At 40.4% G+C, this 22,231-nt stretch overlaps 1 protein-coding gene across 49 annotated transcripts in view; it reads right to left on the minus strand.

Moving 5' to 3' along the window:
• MAGI1 (membrane associated guanylate kinase, WW and PDZ domain containing 1) overlaps nucleotides 1-22,231 on the minus strand; it is a 675,392-nt gene that overhangs the window by 59,542 nt on the left and 593,619 nt on the right. For all 49 annotated transcript variants that reach the window (XM_055110110.2, XM_055110109.2, XM_055110107.2 and 46 more), the window contains 2 exons: nucleotides 17,503-17,685; nucleotides 16,323-16,943 (listed from right to left, as the gene is read on the minus strand). In XM_055110110.2, the coding sequence (XP_054966085.1) occupies nucleotides 16,323-16,943; nucleotides 17,503-17,685 (804 nt within the window). The remainder of the gene's footprint in view (nucleotides 1-16,322; nucleotides 16,944-17,502; nucleotides 17,686-22,231) is intronic.

A 22,231-nucleotide genomic window follows, 5' to 3' on the forward strand; every position in this document is an offset into this window, starting at 1 on the left:
GGTCCTTTTCTCAGGGCAAATCCATGAATCTCTTGAGCAGTTTCAACAGACTGATTGATGTGATGGTCACTTTTTGTCACAAGATACTTCTGCAAAATAGGAAAATTTTCCAGCTTGCTCTGGAGGGGGGTACATTGTTTGGCAATTTCAATTAGCTTTATTACCAAACTGCTTAATTGCAACAGAGGCCATGCCTGGTACCATATCAAGCTTTACTCCAATATCTTAAATTTAAGAAATCATATAAGCCTTAGAAAACACAGGTCATGGTTAACAACAGCAAGGCGATCGGGCTTCAAGTCCTGCCGCACTGCGTTATTCAAAGTGTCTGCAAGTCAGACCTAAAGAAGTCATTTACTGAGGGGTCAGGTTTTCCAAAGAGCATGGACATACAGTGGGCAGCCCCATTCATCTCCCATGGAGATATTAAATGTCTTCAAAATCCTCTTGCTGAAAGAGTATCTGAACTGGTCTAAGTGATTATGTGACTTAGAGGAAAAAAGCTGTTTCCTTGACTATGTCAATTTCTAATGAATTGCTGCCCCATATAGCTATGAAGGGCAGGAGACGCTTGGGCTTTGTTCAGCTATTAGATTTCAGGTTTCGGTGAGGCAGTGCTCACCGTACCAATTGGATTTGCTTAAAGGCTGAGTACAGGAATCAGTTTCACCCACATACACCCCAACCCACACACTATCCCAGTTAGGACAAGCCTCAATTAGAAGTAACTTTTATAGGTCCAGTACATTGGAGATGCAGGAAAATGCAAGAACTGTGAGGCCCTTTAATGAAATATTTTAGTTGGGAACAAGATGTGTAACAAAGCATTGCATTTATGGCAGGGAAGAGTAAGTACAATGGAAACGAAATACATGCTGACCCAGTAAGCACTCAAGTCAACAACTTTCTCACTGTGGAAAATAAATGCCAAGATCCTTTTGCTTTCTCTCTTGTCTGATTCTGGCTATTTCCTATTGTTTATTTATTTCTTGGTAAATGAAGCTCTAATCAGGCTTTGAGTCAATGCAGATGGTGATCTTAATGCAAGCAAATACAACTTGAAATGAATTTTTGAAAGCTGCCATAAAGTTTCTGAGGCTGCTTTTTACATACAAGAAACCAGCTATGGATATTTTGGGGTGCCCTCGAGCACACTAAATGTGCTTGGTTCACCCAATTTTTGTCTTGCTTTTGGATTTCACTTCTCTGGGTTACCCCGATAACTTATATAGGACAAAAGAGTTTCATAAAAGGGTGTGACTAATAAATGCTGTATTACATAAGAGTGACGAATATAACCCTGGCCTTGAATCCGAACTCTTTCTTCTTGAATGAAGATCTAGGGGAAGCAATGATCAAAGAAAGAGGGTAGCTCCCATTTGCTCTTCCTGAGGTTTGGATGCCAGAGCCCCACTCACACATTACTTCGGCAGCTCTGCTTTCGTATCCTGTTCTATTCTCAACCTCCTGTGGGCCTTTCCCTAGAGCAGTGATTCCTGGATTTTACATTTCATAAGCCAGCAGATTTTGAAAACGTAGAACTGAGCAATTGATCCTAAGTTGCCAATTCTTTCTTTTGTGAACTAAGAACATTAAAAAGGAGGAGATAAATGATAACAACCTTTTCATAAGAAAAAAAAGAGGCACTGGGTGTGGTGGCTCATGCCTGTAATCCCAGTACCTTGGGAGGCTGAGGCAGGCAGATCACCTGACCAGCCAGATCAACATGGAGAAACCCCGTCTCTACTAAAAAAAAAAAAAAAAACAAAATTAGCCGGGTGTGGTGGTGCATGCCTGCAATCCCAGCTACTCGGGAGGCTGAGGCAAGAGAATCGCTTGAACCCGGGAGGCAGAGGTTGTGGTGAGCCGAGATCATGCCATTGCACTCCAGCCTGGGAAAAAAAAAACAAAAAAAAAAAACAGAAGAAGAAGAACATCATTACCTATAAAGAAGAATCTTTCATATTGGAAAATCTTCACTTCATGAAAAACCTACTACTCCATCCTGGTTTTTCTCATTATTGTTTACTGAAGGAGCATGCTGTCACAGACCAAAAGGAACACATCTCCTACCACCTTTCCTTCCAGGCTCTTCCTTTTCACCTTCCCTAACCTTTTCTCTACTCCAGACAACTAAGTCAAAGGTACTGAAAACAGGAGGTCTGCTTCAGCCTCTCCTCCACCTCTTTTCTCTTAAGCTCCACTCAATATGACAGAGCAAGGGGCCAGAAAATAAGAAACTCTTCATCAGAACAGGGCAGCGCTGAAGGTGTAACAGGCCCTCTTCTTATTCCATCGTCATGACAGTGCTGAGAAGGGTGCAGTCCTACCCATACTTCAGATGATAATCTGGAGGCTCATGGACATAGCCCAGGGCTGACTCAGGCTGCACTGCTGGGTGACAGCAGAGATCACGCTGGAGACCCTCACAGCTGACTACACTGCCACTCCGTTACTGAGGAGATGCAGAGGCAACACTAAGAAGAAGTGGGGAATTCTCCAATAAAATTTCTTCAATCCATATTCCACAAAAAATAACCCAGAAGTGGATTTCATTTGTACCTAAACAAACAGAACACAGAGTTTCTAACAAGCAAAACCAAATGGGTGTTGAAGGGGTTAAAGCAGTGGTTCTCAAGCACATCTAATTTTGCTCTTTAAAGGACATTTGGCCCTGTCTGAAGACATTATTGGTTGTTAAAACTGGGGAGACGGGGGTGCTACCGGCAGCTAGTGCTAGGTTATAAAACAGCCTTCTCTTCCTCCTTTAGTTACCAAAGTCTACGTGAAAGTTGATTTGCAGATGCAGACAAACTATATAAACATAGAATCCCATTAATTCATGGGCAGTGCTGTTATTTTTTCAATGCAATCATCTGCCATTTTGGTAAGTGGTATCTATGGCAAAAGTAACTACACAGAATGCAAGCCATTTTTAAATTTAGAAAAAACAAAAATACCTAAGAGCGTGTAGACCTAATTCCAACTATTTCCAAGCGATTTTTGAAAACAAATTCATGTTTATGTAACTATAAGAAAGCTTTTTAAAACACAGCTTTTACACAGGTTCATCATGCCAAGACCCCTTTTGCATACCGATTGCAAAAATAAAAGCCTAATTAAAAACTCAGGTTGCTGAATGAGTGGAGTCAACAGCCAATGCTAGGGAAAGAAAGGGATTCCCTCCATCACAAAGTCATAGCTGGTCCATGTTGCAGCTTCATAGTTATTATGAGTGCTATTCTATGACACAGTGGAAAAGGACCTTTAAACAACCTTGCAACAAATACAAAGATCACAAAAAGGGTCTATTAGAATTTTTCATGGCAAAGGTAATACACCAAATGAGATTTCTAGAAAAAGCATTAGGCATGAGACAGTGGGGAAGCTGTGATTAACCACACTGTATTTTTGATGTTTCCTTCACGGCACTCCTCTATAATGAGAGAATAGCACAGTGCTAAAGTTTGTTGAATGAATGAATGAATGAATGAATGACACTTATTGCATATGGTGAGGAACCAAAAATGTTGAGAACATTAGAAATGCAAAAAGGAACACTATTAACAAGAGTCTGAAATAAGCCCAGGCAACAACTTGGCACACAATAAAGGGCATTTTCCACGTTGCCAGTGGAATCATATTACTCCTAAGGGCTCCAGGCTATTTTTGAAGACATTAAGATTCTACCAGCAAGATGTCTGAACCAAAAAGGATTATGTTCACAAATAGGGGACATGATTAATATTTAAGCAGAAATACAAACAAAGGAAATACCAGGTAAGGTAGAAGTTTTAACTTTACAGGTGACACTGCAAAGACAGACTCAGTAAGCACCATGGCAAATACTTCCCTCCAGATGGTGGTAAAGAACGTGTGATTTCATTTGAGGGAAATGAAGGAAGGTGGGAACATTTTACACAAGGTAAACTCTGTCTCAGATAACGGTTTCAAAAATGCTCAGAACTGAAAAATGCTTCCGATAGAAGTAGGATGATATCTCTTGCAATAAAGAGAAGTTCAACAAAGTGAGGCTGCAAGCACACACTGGGGCCTGTCGGAGGGTGGCAGGGGTAGTGACAGCATCGGGAAGAATAGCTAATGAATGCTAGGCTTAATACTTAGGTGATGGGATGATCTGCAGCAAACCACCATGGCACACATTTACCTATGGAACAAACCTGCACATCCTGCACATGTACCCCTGAACTTAAAGTTGGGAAAAAAAGACTGATATAATGGAGGATGCTATCATAATAATATTCCTCATAGCAAAGACTTTTCAAATGGGAAACATTATCCAAAGTTGCTGACAACTAATAAACTAATTTTCACATGGAACCAAAGTAAGGGTAGGAAACAAACTCCAAAGTTAAGGGGGGAAATGTCTGATGATATATGGTTTCTCTTTTTTTTTTTTTTAAAGCATAAATTAAACCAAAAAGAAAAGAAAAGTTGCCAGTTACTGGGATTTTGAGATGATGGTGAAAAGAAAGTCCTAGGAAATGGATCCACAACAGGCCTGCACATTCATGTATGATATCCTTGCCTTTCTTGATGTTTTTGTGTATGCTGTCTTTGGGTCTCAAACTCAGGTGATTTGTGGGCCACAGGCACACAATGGGCAAGAGTAAGGACAGATGTAAGAAACAGCAGGCCAGGGGAAAGCTGGAATTGTTGGCTCCAGCTAAATGCATTCAGATCTGAAAATATTTTTTTTAAGACTGATTAAAAAATACATGATGAGTCATGTCAAATACTGCCCATGGACCAGTTGGTAACTTTAAATCCTTCCTATATTTCAAAGCACTGCTTTAGTCCAGCTGTTCTTAGCAGAGGGCGATTTTGCCCCTTAGGGGACATCTGTCATTGTCTGGAGATGTTTTTGACTGTCACCATTGGAGAAAGGGGGCAGGTATGTGACAGGTACCTACTCAGTAGAGACCAGGGATGCTGTTAAACATCCTACAAGGCACAGGAGGAGTTCCCGCAACAGATAACTGTCTGGCCCAAAATGACAAACTGTGGAGGCTGGGGCACTCTGCTCCAGTTCCAGTAGACTGTTGTCCATCCTCCGTACCCCACCATTCACCTATTATCCAAATATGTATGGCACAGACTCAGACTACATATTACTGACAGTAAAGCTCACTTGTTAGTCTTGCCTCCCTAACTAGACTGTGAGTACTATTTTCTCCTTATTTCAGAACTGTGCACAAACAATATCCTCAGTCCTTCATGAAGAACAAGAATGGGTCAAATGGAAAGAGGCTTGTGGCTATTACTACTAGGACTATGAAATTAAATAGGAAAGCCTCAAATAAATAGAAATTTCAATAGTTTGCTTTTAGAGGGAAAAAGAATGATCAAATCTAGTTCCATCTTCTGCACAGTTTACACAGACTAACCCCAAGGCCTACCCCTTCTCACCTATGTTGCATCCCATCTTCTTCCCCTTCTTAAATACTTCACTCCTGCAAAGAGGGAGTGCAATGAATCCTCCTTTCTCCTCCAATCATTACTTTCTTCCTGTCTTTTGAGTCATCCCTATCCATACACAAGAACGTTGTGGTATCTCTCATCTTCAAAACAAAGCAAAGCCCTCTCCTTTGACTTCACACCCGTCTCCAGGACTTGTTCCACTGCACAGCAGATCTTCTTCAACAGCTTACCCCAATCCCTATCCCACCTCCTCCCCTCTCCAGCCTCTCCAGCCCGACTGCATTAGTAGCCACACTTCATGGGTCCTGCCCTCAGGGGACGTTATGCCACAGGCAGTGTTTTCACCTCTGCAGGCCTCCACCTCTTGACCCATGAATGCTGCTACAATGGCCTTGTGACACTGTCTTCTCCTGGGTTCTGTGATACAACGCTTTCCTGTTCCTTCTTCTATCTGCGCTGGTCGCTCCATCTTTACCGGGGCCTCCTGCTCAGTCTGACCCTTGAATGGTGATGTGCCTCAGGGTTCTGTCTTGCACTTTTTCTCCCTCCTTCCTGCTCTTTCCCTCAGTAATCTCATTCAGCCCCATGGCTCTAAATAACCTCTGATTCTATCTTTTACAAACTTATGTGACTATGTTCCACAATGGGAAATACATTTTATAACACGTTCATACACACACACACACACACACATATATACACACACACAAGTGTATGAATGTGTTACAAATTGTATTTCCCATTTTATGAAATGTGTGTGTGTGTGTGTATGCATGTATGCATGCGTGGGTATACACACACAGTAAATATTTCATAAAAAAGGACTTATCTTCAGTGAGTGTGATATACTCTAATGTTTTGTGTTTCACTTCCAAGAAAAACACTGGGTGTAGCCCAATACATTGATTTCACAGCCCAGTAATAGGTCACAGCCCACAGTTTATAGAATACTCATTGAGACAATAATGGCTCATAAATGCGTATTTTTCCTGACCTAACCTCACAACCACCAAATCCCAGATTCCAGACAACTGCCTACATTTCTGTTTCATTTGGATGTCAAATGGGCTTTCACAATTAACAAGTGTGAGAAGAAACCCTTGATTTTACAGCTCAAGTCCTACCTGTTTCTACCCTGGGATCCACATCTCAGCAAAGATTCCTCCCAGGTCAAAAATTCTGGGGTCATTTTGGCTCCCTCCCTTTTCCTTTCCTTCACTTGGGGTCAGCAAATACAGCCCATGGGACACATACAGTTTTCTTGGAACACAACCAACCCATTCCTTTACATATCGCCTGCTACAAGGGCAGAGTAGAGTAGTGGGGACAGAGACTGCAGGGCCCACAAAGCCTAACATGTCTACCCTTCGTCTCTTTATAGAAAAAGTGCGTCCCCCCACTTTACAGTCAACCTATGGAGTCCTGCTGACTATTCTTTAGGCGTCCCAAGTCCCCCACTGCCGTGATCCTCTGTCTGCCCTACAGTCCAAGTTGCTAATACTCTTGCTTGAACTACTGCAAAAGCCCTCACAGGTCTCCCCTTCCCCTCCTGTTCCCCTAAAATACATTCTTCATATATATGCCACAGGGACTATCTGAACATGTTACTGAGAGCCTGTCCCTTCACCGTGTGAATCTGGACCTCACACTGCAAATGGAATTCGAACTCCAGGTCCTGGCCTCCAGTCTCTGACTTCAGCCATCCCCATCCCCTGCTCCCCTTTCTCCAGGCACACAGGTCTCTGTTCCAATTCTTTCTTAGGGTCTTTGCACTAACTGTCCCTTCCTGCTGGAGTACCGTTTCCTTCTCTGTGGTCACTCAAGTTTCACCTCTAATCTACAAGAGCCCCCTCACTGCCAGGCCTGCCACACCTGTTCACTTTACCTGCTCTGATTTGCTTCACAGCACTTTTCTTTGGCTGGCATGATTTTGTTCATTTGTTTATTTTTGCCCTTTCTCCCCTTCCCCTAGAATAAATGCCTCATGAAATCAGGAGCCTGTTTGTTTCATTTGCAGATGACGCTGCTCTATTCCCAGTGCCTAGACGATGACAGGCACATGATGTTAATGAACTTGTCCCCCAAAAAGAGACAACAAAGCAACTTCTTTATATTCAAATTCCACACTTAAATAAAAGCACAGAATAATAATTCTACAGCCTGCCAGCCAAGGGAATGAAATTCTACCACTCTTCCAGAAAGGGGAAGGGATGACACCACACCTTAATGAGAATTATAAATCACACACGAACACATTTGTAATAAATAATGCATATAAGTAAGTAACTCAATGCATTAAGTTTACCTTCAAGGAGAATGAGACATTGCTTTGTAGAACAAAAGTAAAAGTTTTAGGTGTGCCAACCACTTTGCATTGTGAATATAACAGAAATAAACCTCAAATCATCCAATAAAGTCTGAGTTGCATACAAATGTTAAATAAGTAAAGCTTGCTTAAGTTTAAAAACCATGAGATCAAAAATCCGTAAAGAAACCAGAATTCCTTAAGATGTGAAAGTGAGGAATAATTTTTATGCATTATATAATGAAAGACAGAATCAAAATAGAAACATTTTTATATTTATCTCATCTCTTGCTGTAAGTCATCTCAAATATAAATGTGACCTGTCAGTCTACAAAGAATTCTCAAATAAAATCCCTGATAACTTTAAACCATGGCAATAAATCAAAATAGCAACTTAAAACTGCATTATGAATAAAGGCCAGAAGGCTCCTTTAATACCAAATTGGAATGCCATCCTGTTTAGCATGGTGGAAGTGCTAGAAAATTTGCTAATTTTAACTTGAACAACTTTTAACAGCTAGAAGATGTTAGGCAGCACGTTGGATGTGACAAGAGGACTCAACTTACAAAATTATTAGAAAATACAAGCACCACAGATAGTGGTGAGTGAGGTCAATGAGTTTGAGATACTGAATCAATGAATCAGATAAATACACCAAGGAGACTTCAAAGTCTCCCCTTTAAAACAGACTTCTGACAAATTGTAACTTGCTGATAGCTCATATGGCAGATTATACATATTTGATATATAAAAATTTTAGTTGAGTTTTTCTTGTGTTTTGAGGTTTCTTCCATTTTTTAGATTAAAGGTATTTTAATTTAAGCTCCTTAAATAACATCAGTCTAGTATAAAAGCTGAGATGCTTCCCAGCCAGGTGGAGGTCCTGTAACCCGCTTATAAACTTGATGACACCATGCCAGGATTGAGAAAGTGGAGACTGCCCCCAAGCACTTACACTTTACAAGTCTTAAATCCTCTGAGTGTGAATTCCTTGCATCCCCTAACATCCAGTTAACACATATAAAGAACTCAGAGCAGTTACTAAACATGGAAATGATGTAATAAACAGGACCTATGTTTATTACTCTCTGCATAAAAATAAATCCATTAACTATGCACGTGCCTTCAATTTCATATTTTTCTTCTATTCAAATGTATAAAAACAAAAGAAAGGGTAAAATAAAGGATATCCAGCTTCTCACTTCTGAGGGTGCAATAATTAAAATCTCTAGAACTGTGCTGTGTAACAGTACTTCCTGCAATGGTGGAAATGTTCTCTGTCTACACTGTCCTATATCGTAGCCACTCGCCCCATGTGGCTATTGAGCTGTTGAAGTGTGGACAGATGGACTGAGAAACTGAAATTTAAATCTTACATAATTTTAATCATGAGATAGTGGCTACTTGACAAGATGCTGGAGAACAGGCTTTGGAACCAACATGATTCACTGACATGAAGCTCCCACATCTTGGCCTATGGACACAATGAACAATGCATCTACTAGCTGTTTAGGGCAGCCTGTGAACAGAGCACACGGCTATTGCAAACAAACAGACCCGGGTTCAGAGTCAGGATCTGTCACTTTTTAGCTGTGTGACTGGGGGGTGGTCAGTCTATTATAATGCTCACAACCTCAGAAAGTTCTCTCAGGATTAGCACTTATGAAATCAAAGGGTCCTGCATTAACTCATCTTTTCATTCAACGCAGATGATTTTCTGAATACCTATAATGGACTAGGCACCATTTTAGGCAGCAGGGATAAAGTAGTGATTGCAACCAAGTCCCTTATCTGAGGGGGATCACAGGTAGGTATAGTACATAAGAAGATCACGAGAACAGACAGTGATCGTGGGAGATGCTCCTTGATTTATGAGGAATGGTCACGGCAGACTCCTCAGATGAAAGGGGATGAAATAACCTCCGAGCCGAGGCCTGAAAGATGTGAGTGAGGAGGTCCTGTGGCTACCTGGGAGAAGAAAAATACAGACAGAAGGAGATGTAAGTGCTAGGGCCCTGACACAGGACTTTGGAGTTCACGCTTAATGATGGGAAGCTATTCTGACATGAGGACTGCCTTGATCTGATGTACTTTAAAGCACTGTAGCTGGAGGGCAGACTGGAGGAAGCACTGAGACCTGTTGCGAGGCCACTGCAAGGCCAGGTGCCCTACAATGGGTGGTAAAGGCCAGGGATGGGGTGAGATGTAAACCAAGTTTGAGTACACTGAGAAGGGAGAACTGGCAGTATTTGCTGATGGGAACATATAGGACTCCAACATTATTAAGATATCACTCTATACACAACCTGAATTCCCCTTTCTGGGGCCCTACAGCTCAATCTGAGACATTGTGGCAGTCAAGCACTTAAGCAGTATAATGTACAATTCATTCTCTGGTCCAAGACCAGAGGGCAAAGAGGAGAAGTGCCTGATCACTTGGGTTTAACTCTCTGTGCATGGCTTACCGTGGTTCTAATTATGATGGTTTTGTATCATTTCAGAAACACACACGTGCGTGCACACGCACACACACACACAGAGAAGAGCTAATGCTAATGATGCACTTAGCTAACGAGATTAGATACTGCTTTCTCTGTTTGGATCAATGACGATTTAATGAACTAAATATCGTCAGTAAATTTTGATGAGAATTAAGAGGCATTACTTTGCCCACAGACTTCAGGCTTTACTCATTTCTTTATGCATAAGATATAGTCCTCAATAATTATGGTACTGGAGCAATTTCTTGCCTGTAAGGAAGGAGGCTTTTGGGCAGAGTGTTTAAGCACTGTCTGGAGCCAGTCTTCCTAGGTTCCAATCCTAGCTTTGCCACTAACCAGCTAATTTGGGTAAACCACAGAAACTCCCTGGGCCTCAGCTTCCTCTTCTCCAAAATGGAGCTAAGATTGTATTTACTTCAGAGGACTCTTATGAATTATGATATGTAAAATGTCTAGAAGCATGCCTGGCACATTGTAGAAGCATTTATTGTTTTCATTCTAAATCTTATGCAGGTTTTCCCAACTAAAACAGAATTTTCTCCTTTGCTTTATACTAATTTATACCAAATTAAGCTGTGGGAAAATAAAAACAATTCCTTCTTGTATTTTGTCCTAGCATAGAAGCTAACAATCACTGCCTTCATTTCACAAGGATCCAACCCATCATCACATTGCAAATTGGTGGCAGTTTCAATGTGGTTGCAACAATGAAGTCTTGAAAGGTTTTATTTACCTTCTTGGGCATGTGTGTGTGCATGAATGTATGTATGTGTATTGCATGTATCATGGCAACACAGCTGGAACATAGTAAGTACTCAGGAAATGACAGTAGTGACATTATCATTACCATCACCACCACCATTTTCTTATCTAAGTTTTGCCTTTTAACTCTCATTATCATTTTTCTAGAGTTACAAAGTGTGCTTATAAAGCTAGAGGATTAATCTTCCATTGTGACTGGTGGATCAAGTTTAATTTATTCAGCTATGATTTACTGAGACCTTATCACTTGCCAGGTTCCCCAGGAAGTGCCAGAGACACAAGAGTAAGAGTCAAACACATTACTGCTCTCTAGGAATTTTAACATTTCATGAATTTATAATCAGACCCTGAAATTACTTAGCGGCCTGACCAAAGTATTCAGTATATGGTTTGTGCAAACTAGAAAGGAAAATTTCACTTCCATTACTGTTGTGATCAGCAAAAGCCAGTGGGAGATGGCACTCTAAATGAGCATCTCCAATAGCAAGTCCCCTTTCTATTCTCCTTGGAAGTAGAAAAATGTAGAATGTGGGAGCTGAAATGGACCTTAGGGAAGACTGAAAAGTCTGTCACTTACAAAACAGACTTTAAAAGATGAACATTACTCAGAAACGAAAATATTAAAATAAGCTTTATAAACTTATTTTCATCCAACTTATAGGTCAAAGAATCGAAACTAGAAGGGACCGTAGAGGCAGAAGCCTAACATTTTTTGCAACTCTGGTTGTATATCAGAATCACCAGTGGTACCTGGGCAACACAGTGAGACCCTGTCTCTACAGAACAATTTTTTAAAAGAGATTAGCCTCACAAGATGGCACATGCCTGTAGTCCTAGCTATTCAGGAGGCTAAGGTAGGAGGTTCACTTAAGCCCAGGAGTTTGAGGTTGTGATGGGCCATGATCATGCACTCCAGCCTGGGCAAAAGAGCAGGACCCTGTATCAAGAGAAGAAGAAAAAAAAACCTACTAGTAGAACTTCTAAAAAACAAAAACAAAAACAAAAAAACACACATGCCTAAACATCATACAATCTGTATGGCCCAGCTAGAACTTTTTATAAAAAATAAAATATTAATGCTTCCCCACCCAACTGCCACTATTGCTTTATCATGTGATGACTACTACGTCAGGAATTGGCACAAATGCTACCTTATTTAATCTATGTACATCATGCCCATTTTTTTCAGAAGTCTAACTAAGCTCAGAGAAGGCAAGTGACTTGCCTAAAGTTACAATGCAAGTAGAGCAGAAGCCAGGATTTAAACTTGCATCCTCTGTCTCCAGAGTCCTGTGGTCTTTCCTCTATACAACAATAAGGTCATCCCCTTGCATAAAATTTGAGCCAGAATGGAGTGCCTGAAAGATTCTCTAGCTCAAAACATTCATCTTTTAGATTAAAAAAATAAGTGTCAGGGTAGAAGTAGTACCCTTCTGAAGCATATGCAGAAGCTTACGGGCAGAGTTTGTACTCAAGGTCAGCTCCTGGTATCACAAGTTCAGTTTTCTTTTTAATACATGCCTTCTCTCAAAAGTAAAACATAGGATCTTCACTTGCATACAGTGCTGCCAAATCTTTTCTTGAAACAGAGTGTTGTGACTCAACATGAAATTACATCTTAAAGAGTGTCACACCTACTGATAGGTGTGAATTTGCCGAATATCCAAAATATTTGACACAGAGGGGCACAGGTAGTTACGCTATCTATATGAGCCTTTTTTAAAAAAAGTAAAAAGTCCTTATGGGACAAGTTCGATAGCTTTTACAAATTAAAAATAAAAATCCACAAACTAGTTTGATTTTCCAAACACTTCAAAGAAGTCTCTAGATGCACACTGATGTCAGGTGACAGGATTTCTGAATGCAGATGCTATGTTCAAAATAGAAGGGTAAAAAGCACTTTCCTGACTGGACAGCAGAGGGAGAAGGAGTAAGGACACACAATTGGAAGAGGGGAGCCAGACACAGAGAGGAACTGCCCTTTAAAAACCCGAGTGATCGACTGGCAAGCAGGGAGATGTTGATGAAGAGGAGATTTGTAAGCAAATCAGGACTGGTCCCGGCTACTTGGGAGTATGGATGAACACTGCACAGCAGCTCTAAGCCTGACTCAGGAAACTGTCTGACCCTGGACATTTACAAATGATATTTCAACCTTCAGCTCGATTTCCAGATGAGGGAAGGGGGATGGACTAAAAATACTAAAAATGAAATGTATCAGATCTTGACAAGAACAAATGTCAAAAACGAGCTCTAGAGACGAGGAATTAAAATGGGTGCTACAAACACAGCAGCCAGTTCTGTCCCAAAGTAAAAATGGCCCGTTCTTTAAAGCATAGAAAGCCACAACCTCACGACAGGAATTCCTGAGACTCATGGAACAGTGTAGATGAGTTTATCAGTCATCTTACTAGCAGTTACAAAATAAACTAGATTCATTAGAAAGAATCGGTAAAGTGGCCATTTACTTTCTCATTCAACCTAGCTGTTGTCTTGAAGCACCTTCATCAAGCCTTCTCATTACATCCCCACTACACAGAAGAGATGATTAAATGTCAGCCCTGATTCAAGCAACTAATGTATGGCAGAAACAAATATATTTATATGCCTTCCAGAAAGATTAATAGTATCTGGTGCTAGCCTGCCAACTGCAGATGTACAAACTTTCTATCCTATACATAAATCAAACACAAGACATATGGTGTATTTTAAAGACTGCTGATGTCACAGTGATTTTAAATTACTCATGTTCTGAAATAAACCATGTAGATGTTGATGAATATGGTAATATATTCCGGATTTTTCATATAAATGTTATAAAATGTAACAGCATTAATAAGAAGATGGCATTGGGAATTAAGAAGAGAGAATGCAAACATATTTAAAATCAAGGAGTATAGTCAGGTGTGGTGGCTCATGCCTGTAATCCTAGCACTTCGGGAGGCTGAGGCAGGTGGATCCCTTGAGCGCGGGAGTTCGAGACCAGCATGGGTAACATGGAGAAATCATTTCTACTGAAAATACAAAAATCAGCCGGGAGTGGTGGCATGCACCTATAGTCTCAGCTACTTGGGGGGCTAAGGCAGGAAGATCGCTTGAAACTAGGAGGTTGAGGCTGCAGTGAGCTGAGATGGCACCACTGCACTCCAGCCTGGGTGACAAAGTGAGACCCTGTCTCAAAAATAAAAATAAAAAATAAAATCAAGGAGTACGTTTCTATAATCAGTTGTTTGCTGGCTTAGGCGAATTCATTACAATATGGTTCTAATAAATGTGTAAGTTAGTTGGCTATAATGAAACTTTATGTTTGGTCTCCTTAGAAGTGAATCTAATGGGATAATAAACAACACATCAGTAACAGAAATGGGAAAGAGGATAGATGAGTTAGGAGAACAAGGTGGTTTGTGTCTGTCAAATGAGCAGTGGCTGAATCAGAGGTGCACCTGATGTACCAAGAATTATTTGAAAGTTTCCAGGTTGTCAGCCACAGTATTAAGCAATTATACAAAAATCAGTGTTATTCAGTTAAGTAGGGCAGAACATTGGACTGGAAACCACAGAGCCAGGATGAACAGCTCAGAACTACTGTGGGGTGGCACCTTCCTACCTCACAGGGAAGTGACAAATATCAGTGGAGAGGCACGTGCAGGTATGAAAGTGCTTTGTGTATCACTGATTCTTCTATAAGTGCCAGGTTTCATCATCACCATCATCATTATTGTCATAATCGTTCTTATACCCAAGTCATTTCCTACTGCATACATCTTGGCTACTGTTTAAAACCAGTTCCCTGAGCAGTCAAGTGATCTAGGTACAAGAAGAGACTTGAAAATTAGTTGGTGGAAATGACATTTTTAAAAAAATAAAATTTGCACAATGCCTTTTATAACTGCCTAAGCCAGGCTCATTGAGCATTTCAATTCACATAGACAGCTACTCTGTATTTTGGGTTTCCTTCAAATGACCCCAGCCATTCTGATCACAGAACACACAGGTTCATGAAAACATGAGAATCTGGCTGCTGTGACATAAATGAGCTCTCCTGTTGCAACAAACCAAAAAGAAGTCAAAGTCTGGTTCTTGATCTCTTTTCAAAAGGCCTGAATATGTTGTTCATGAAACAAATCATGGTAGCAAGGATCAGGGAAACAGCCATTCTCAGGCCCACTGTGTAAAACTATCAGTCACAACTAATCACATATAAGTATATATTCCAGGAGCAAGATATTTCAATATGGTGGAAAATATTGCTCAGTGTGACGTCCTGTGTTTTCTGGTGAGGCAGAGGGTGGGATACGGACTCAAGGAGAAAGGAGGAAGCTTAATGCCTCGAGATTTAGAATAACCCAGATCTCTGAGATCCTAAACTACTAAACGTGAGCATGTTGAGGGAAGTGTTTAATATGATTAGCAGACCTCTTGTTTCTGCCAAATAGAAATAATCACATACCTATTCACCTAATACCTATTCATTCATAAATACCTAAAAGCAGTCAGGTGTTGTGTTAAATGCTGGGGATAACAGCTGTCCACATGCATACATGGGCCCTGGCTTTATGGAGCTTTATATTCTAATGAAAGACAAATAATGAAAAATAAATAAAAGCATGAAATAACGTCTTGTGCTAAAAAGGTGATGATGATCAAGGTTATGAAAAACTGTGATAAAGATTATGCGGAAGTTTCACCATGGGAAAGGACCATTCCAGGCAGAAGGGACAGTAAATACAAAGGGCCTGAGGCAAGAAAAGGCTTGAAGCATTAAAGGAGCTCCATAAAAGCAGCCAGTGTGGCTAAAGCACCATCAGATGGAGGAGAGGAACATGAGACAAGGTTGGAGTGACCATAGCCACATTTTGCAGGCTATGCAGGCCAAGTTCAGGAGATTTAAAGATAAAGGTTATTATTTTTTATATATATATAAAAAACCTTTTTAGAGAATGGGGTCTCAATATGTTGCGCAGTCTGGACTCAAATGCCTGGGCTCAAGCGATCTTCCTGCCTCAGCCTCTCAAGCAGCCAGGACTACAGGTGGGTACCACCACACCCAACTTAGGTTTTTAAATCTTAACATTTTAAAAAGGCACAATCTGATTTCTGTTTTAAGGTATCATTCTAACTGCATATGTCTGTCATAATGTATAAACCACAATTTTTATGCTGAAGAGGTTAGTATTTGGAGAAATCAGTAGGCATTTTGAAACATTTAAATAAATTTAAAAAGCCCCCAGTGGTCATCTGAAGATGAGTAAGTTAAGCAATGAATTTGGGATAAAAAAAAAAATTCAAAGAACAAAACAAACCTACTTACCTCCTCGTTGCACCAACAATGTGACCTCACTTCCCTTAGGACACTCAACCAGCATATCCACCACTTGGTTGTGAGTTAGGGCCTGCACGTTCTTCTTATTAACTTCCACTATGAGATCCCCTTCTTTCAGGCCTCGGCACCTTGGGCTGTCGACAATCTGTTTCACTCTTTGGCCACCCCCACCAGGACTGTCTGCGATAGTAAAACCAAAGCCCATTGGCCCTTTGACAATATGAACAGTTATGAGTTCTGGCTGAGTGGCTATGGAGGAAGCCAAAGAAACAGTGTCATTAGGATAACCATGAGAACTATTTGAAGCCGCGTCCGCTGGGCTGCTTGGCCTGGCATCCTTCATGCCATTGACTTTGCCTGTTTTACTACTGTGGCTAGCTGGTGAATCATAGGTCTCTTGCCCATTCACAATAATTGGTTCTTTATCCAAAATGGCTACCGAGGTCACTAAACTTGTATTGGGGTCATCTGGATCAAAAGGCAATGGATAACCTCGGCAGAGTTCAAGGTCCACGCTGGCACCAATGGGGATGGACTGGAAGATCTTCACAACTTGAGCATGTGTGTGTCCCAAAACACAGGTGTCATTCACACTTACAATCACATCCCCTGTAGAAGGCAAGAGTGTGGGGGTTAAGAAAACAGCACCCAGAAAATTGCCATCAGTATTATAATATCTTCCACTAATATAAAGCTGAACTGAAACTGCATGTGGGTGTGATACTATAGGGTATAAAGTGCTTCTATTACTGATTTTAACAGCTAATAAAGTGTTCTTTCAGCACCTAGTGTCTTCCCTGCTAATGAGAATGTAATAATCACTCACAGAACATTGGAGCTTTCTCCTAAAAAAAAAATCTCACTGCAGAAATCCAAGTTTAGAATTCATTTATTTAAATGGGGATCTACATTTTTAGTAACTTATTGCTTTACTGTACTCAAACAGTTTCCCAAAGTTAAAATGACTTCACAGGTTTTAATCTGTCCCAAGGGATGAATTTATATAATGTGGAGACCTGGCTCATTCTCAAGGTGTTTAAAGGTATAAACATGTGCAATCATGACGTTGTTTGGTCTTGCTCAAACAAACAACATCATGATTGCACATGTTTATCTCCTGGTTTGGAGTCTCACCACACAGAACACACTAAGGCCATGTTGACGCTACCTGTTTCCATCTTGCCATCCAATGCAGCAGGACCATCTAGGACCAAGCTCTTGATCTGGAGAAACTCATCAGGTTCATCCCCTCCAACCACCGTGAAGCCAAAGCCACGACTGCTTTTCCGTAGCTTTGTGTGAATGAACTTGCCTTTCAACTCAGAAGGGTTTCGTGTAAAAAAGGGTTTGCCTGGATTAAAATAAGAAACGCATAAGGAATGTCACCACTGGTGAAAAGGAGAATTAAACAAGATTTGAGAAAACATATAGATAATTCTTCAAGCTTATGCCCTAGAGCCTTTGGGCATATAGCATCTTAAGAAAGTCCTCTCTTAATTTGAGGAATAAGGATGTTCCTAGGCCCCAATGTTGATGGAGGGAGGTAAAGCATTGAGTATGTCAACTCCAGGGTCCAAAAGAAACTACAAGAGAGGGATGAAACTAGTCCCTGTCAGGTGACACACTTCTTGGTTTCCATTCATGTACTTTGACAGGAAGTGAGCTGCCACAAACCCCTTCACAGAAAGTGGAACTGGTCTGTTTTATGTCTTTTGTTTTGTTTTAATTTTATTTTGCTATATGGCTTCTGATGTGCTGCTTTGGGCCTGGCTTCCACTTGAAAAACCAACAGAACAAAAACTTAAGTTTTAATCAAATGGAAAATCCAGGCTGAAAATGCACAGATAATACCAGAAAACATATTATAGTCACAAATAATAATTTGACAAAAATGTAGAATGACTATTTTCAAAATTAAGGGTCATCACTTTGAATTGAATTCTAAATTCAACTGATTTTTTCCTATTTATCTGCATCTTTTATTAAATTTGTGATATAGCCAACGTATGCCTACGGCTAAGATTTACTGTTTAAAACAAGTTTAGGATATTTGTTTAAAAAACACAAACCAAAAAAACAAACAAAGAAACCCCACACACACACACAAAAAAATCCCTAAACTAAGTAGTTACTAACAGTAGCCACACAGCTCCAAATTCAGCTGTCTTATTTAAAATAAATTAGGCTGGGGGTGTGGTGGCTCATGCCTGTAATCCTAGCACTTTGGGAGGCTGAGTCAGGTGGAGCACTGAGGTCAGGAGTTCGAAACCAACCTGGCCAACATAGTGAAATCCTGTCTCTACTAAAAAAAAAAAAAAAATACAAAAATTAGCCAGATGAGGTGGTGGATGCCTGTAATCCCAGCTACTTGGGAGGCTGAGGCAGGACAATCACTTGAATCCAGGAGGTAGAGGTTGCAGTGAGCTGAGATTGCGCCATTGCACTCCAGCCTGGGCAACAAGAGCAAAACTCTGTCTCAAAAAGATAATAAAAATAAAATAAATTTACAGATAGAGATATCGCTAAATTACTTCCAAACATGCTACCTAAGGTTTTATTGAGTTTTCTTGATACATTCACAAATAACATTTTGAACATAAACCAAAACGTTTTCTTTTGGGTTTTACTAGGCACTTCTCTGTAATTGAGAAACTTACTGGAACTTCTCTGATTATCCCAAGTAGTAGACCTAATTTCATGAGAAGCTTCTTTCATCTCTTCTAACTTTACTTACTTCTTATACCCTGTCCTTGCCACACTCAGCTTCTCCATCTGCCCTGTTTCTTTTCTATCAAAAATGTTATCCAAAACAAAAAGAGAGAGAGGAAGAGGGAGACATTAGTCCCCTACACCCCTGCACTAGGAGCCTGGCACCTAGGAAAGAAAGTTATTTTTGGTTAGTTATATCTAAAAGAGTTTAAAAGGTCTCTGGGCATGCATACAATTTTTGATTGCATATTTTAAAAGTTTCTGGCTCTTGCAAAGAAGGTTCTTTTAAATTGCCTGCAATCAGAGGTCCTTTCGCTAACCTGCTCTCTAGCGCAGTCCCAAAGCTTATTGGAAGGTTGACAAACTACAGCCCTGTCATAGTGGCTAAAGAAAGGCAAGACTTACAAGGATTCGCCACGCAAAGTCATCTGCCAAGGCGTTGGGAGGGTGGTGTCACTTGCACCAAGAGCTTTGGGGAGACAGCTGCCAAGACAATTATCAGATGGAAATTGAGGTGAGGTAAGATAACCCCCAAAGTTTACTTTAGGGGGAGGAGGGTGACTGGCCTACACTCTTGTAGCAGGTGCTGCTAGGGCATTCCAGGGCCCTGAAGGGAAACACATTTCAGTTATGCAGAGACATCAACAGCCATTACCTTCGCAGCAAGACCTTCCCTAACCACCTTACTAAAAATTGCAGTACCTCCAACATTCCCAATCCCTTTTTCCTGCTTTATTTTTGTCCTTAGCATTTACCACCTTCCAAAAGAATATACATCTTACTTATTGCTTTGGTTTTCTTACCATCCCCAACTCCCATGCATGAGTGGCATTGATATGCAGGTACATAAAACCACTAGAATGTTAGCCCCATGAGGATTTTTATACGTATATCAAGTATCTAGAATATTGTCTGGTACATTTTATGTGCTCCAAAAATTTCTGTTGAGTGAGAGAATGAATGAACAAATAAAAGCACACAGAAATGATATTTATCATGTCTTTGAGAAGGCTGAAAAGAGGTGTTTGGTTGTTGGAGCTTTTCACTCTTACTATAGGCTAAGTTAGAAAACGTGAAAATGTGCCTGGCAGTTTATCTAATTTAAAAAAAATACATTAGCATATTTTGTGCTGAGAATGTTAACTTAATAAAGACATGAGCAGAGCTTTGAATTTATACGACTGACTTCCTTTTCCAATGTTTAACAAGGGAAGGAAAATCAGAGGGTTTCACATTTATGCACATTTTATTACTTTTTACGTATGGGTGGATCATTAGTTAATGTAGCTTTTGGAAAGAAATGCTTTTCACCCCATAAGCAGTGGAATTTGGAGCTCTCAGCTGCAGCCCTGTGGTACATGTAATTTTCTAAGATCCTAACCTCTGTTTACCAGTCACCAGCGGTAAGACTTGGTTGTGTCTTACCCAGGGAAAATCCCCTGGGTAGCTTTTTAAAATGTACTCATTTTCAGTTCCTTCCTTAGACTCACTGATCAGGATGTTCTGGGTCTTGGCCCAAAACTCTGCACCTGAATGAACCTTAGGTGCATGTTTCCCTGCCAGGCTGGGGGGAGGGGGAAGAAATGTCACTTCTTGACACTAGTGTTTAAATACCCTAGACCAGTACCATCTAATGGCACTTTCCGTGATGATGGAAATGCTCTGTACCTGCACTGTTCAATATGGCAGCCACTAGTCACATGTAGCCACTGAGCCCTTGAAATATGGCTAGTGAGACAGAAAAACTTAATTTTTTGATTTTTTAACTGTAATTCATTTAAATTTAAATGGCAACATGTAACCAGTGGCTTCCATACCGAACAGCATAGATTTAGACTACACAAATGAGGTATCCCACAAAAACTAAAACAACCAAAAACCTTTCAACCAGAAGTTAAACTATTCCTCATGTATAGTGTTCAAATTTGTGCTCTGCTACTTAGTGGCTATATGGCCTTGGGCAAGTTACTAAACCTCTCTGCCTGAGTATCACAAGTATAAATGGAGGTAATGATGATACCTATTTCACATGATAGTTGTGAGAAACAACCATGGCAGATAATGTAGGTAAAGTGCCTGGGAAGGTACCTGGCACATAATAAGAGCTCAATAAGTGAGTTATTGTTTTGATGGCGGTGGTGATAGAGTGAGTGTGGTGGAGGGGTAGCTGCAAAAATCTCTCTCCAAGCATAAGCTTGAAGCTGGAGAGTTTTCATAAGAGCAAATCTCCAAATTATCACTTGCTGAGATTAGAAGTACACTCTTGATCAGGGGAGAATTTAGTTGGCCTGTGAACTCGGCAAAATTGCTACCAAACAATCTCACCAAATTAGCTATATGGCTTCTTCCTGACAGTCTATCAACACTAGATACTGCCCAAGATACAAGACACTAGACACTAGATGGCTAATCAAGACACTTAACCGGTAGGCAGGTAACCCAGAGTTATAACCAATGAGGCTAAAGTCTAGGTTAATGTTTATTGAAATCACAGCTTGGAGCCAAATGGTATGGATTTTAACTGGTTTCTTTGGTATCAGTTATATTCCAAAGATTATAAAAGTGCTTGAAACGTGTGGATCAACAGAGAGACTACACAGTAGAAGGGTGGTAAGAATAAACGAGTCAATCTCAAGGAGAGTTCAGTGAGCCTGAACCTTCAGACACTATTGAATGGTATTTGGAAGTGGGGCCTTTGGGAGGTGATTATACCATGAGAGTGGAGCCCACATGATGGGCTAATTCTTATAAGAGGAAGAGAACTAGTATTTTCTCTCTCTACTCTGCACCACATGAGGATACAGTGAGAAAATGGCCGTCTATAAACCACGAAGTGGACCCTCATTGGACATTGGATCTGCCAGCACTTTGATCTTTGACTTCCCAGTCTCCAGAACTGATAGATAAATGTTTGGTGTTTAAGCCACCTAGTCTATGGCAACTTGTTATAGCAGCCTGAATGAAGAACCAGTGGATGTCTTAGTCAATCATTAGATGACTAAAGAAACAAGGAAGAGATATAAGGAAATAAGGAAGAAGAGAAAAAAAGAAAAAGAAAAAAAGGCTGAGTTAAAGAAAAGTAAGAATCTGAGATGAAGTGTCTAATACAGACAAATACCGTCTCAATTCTTAGTTGGTGCACTAAGCATTTGGCACTCAGAACCTGAACCTTTACAGCTTTAATTTAT

Source organism: Pan paniscus, chromosome 2, assembly GCF_029289425.2.
Source record: "Pan paniscus chromosome 2, NHGRI_mPanPan1-v2.0_pri, whole genome shotgun sequence".
NCBI lineage: Eukaryota > Metazoa > Chordata > Mammalia > Primates > Hominidae > Pan > Pan paniscus.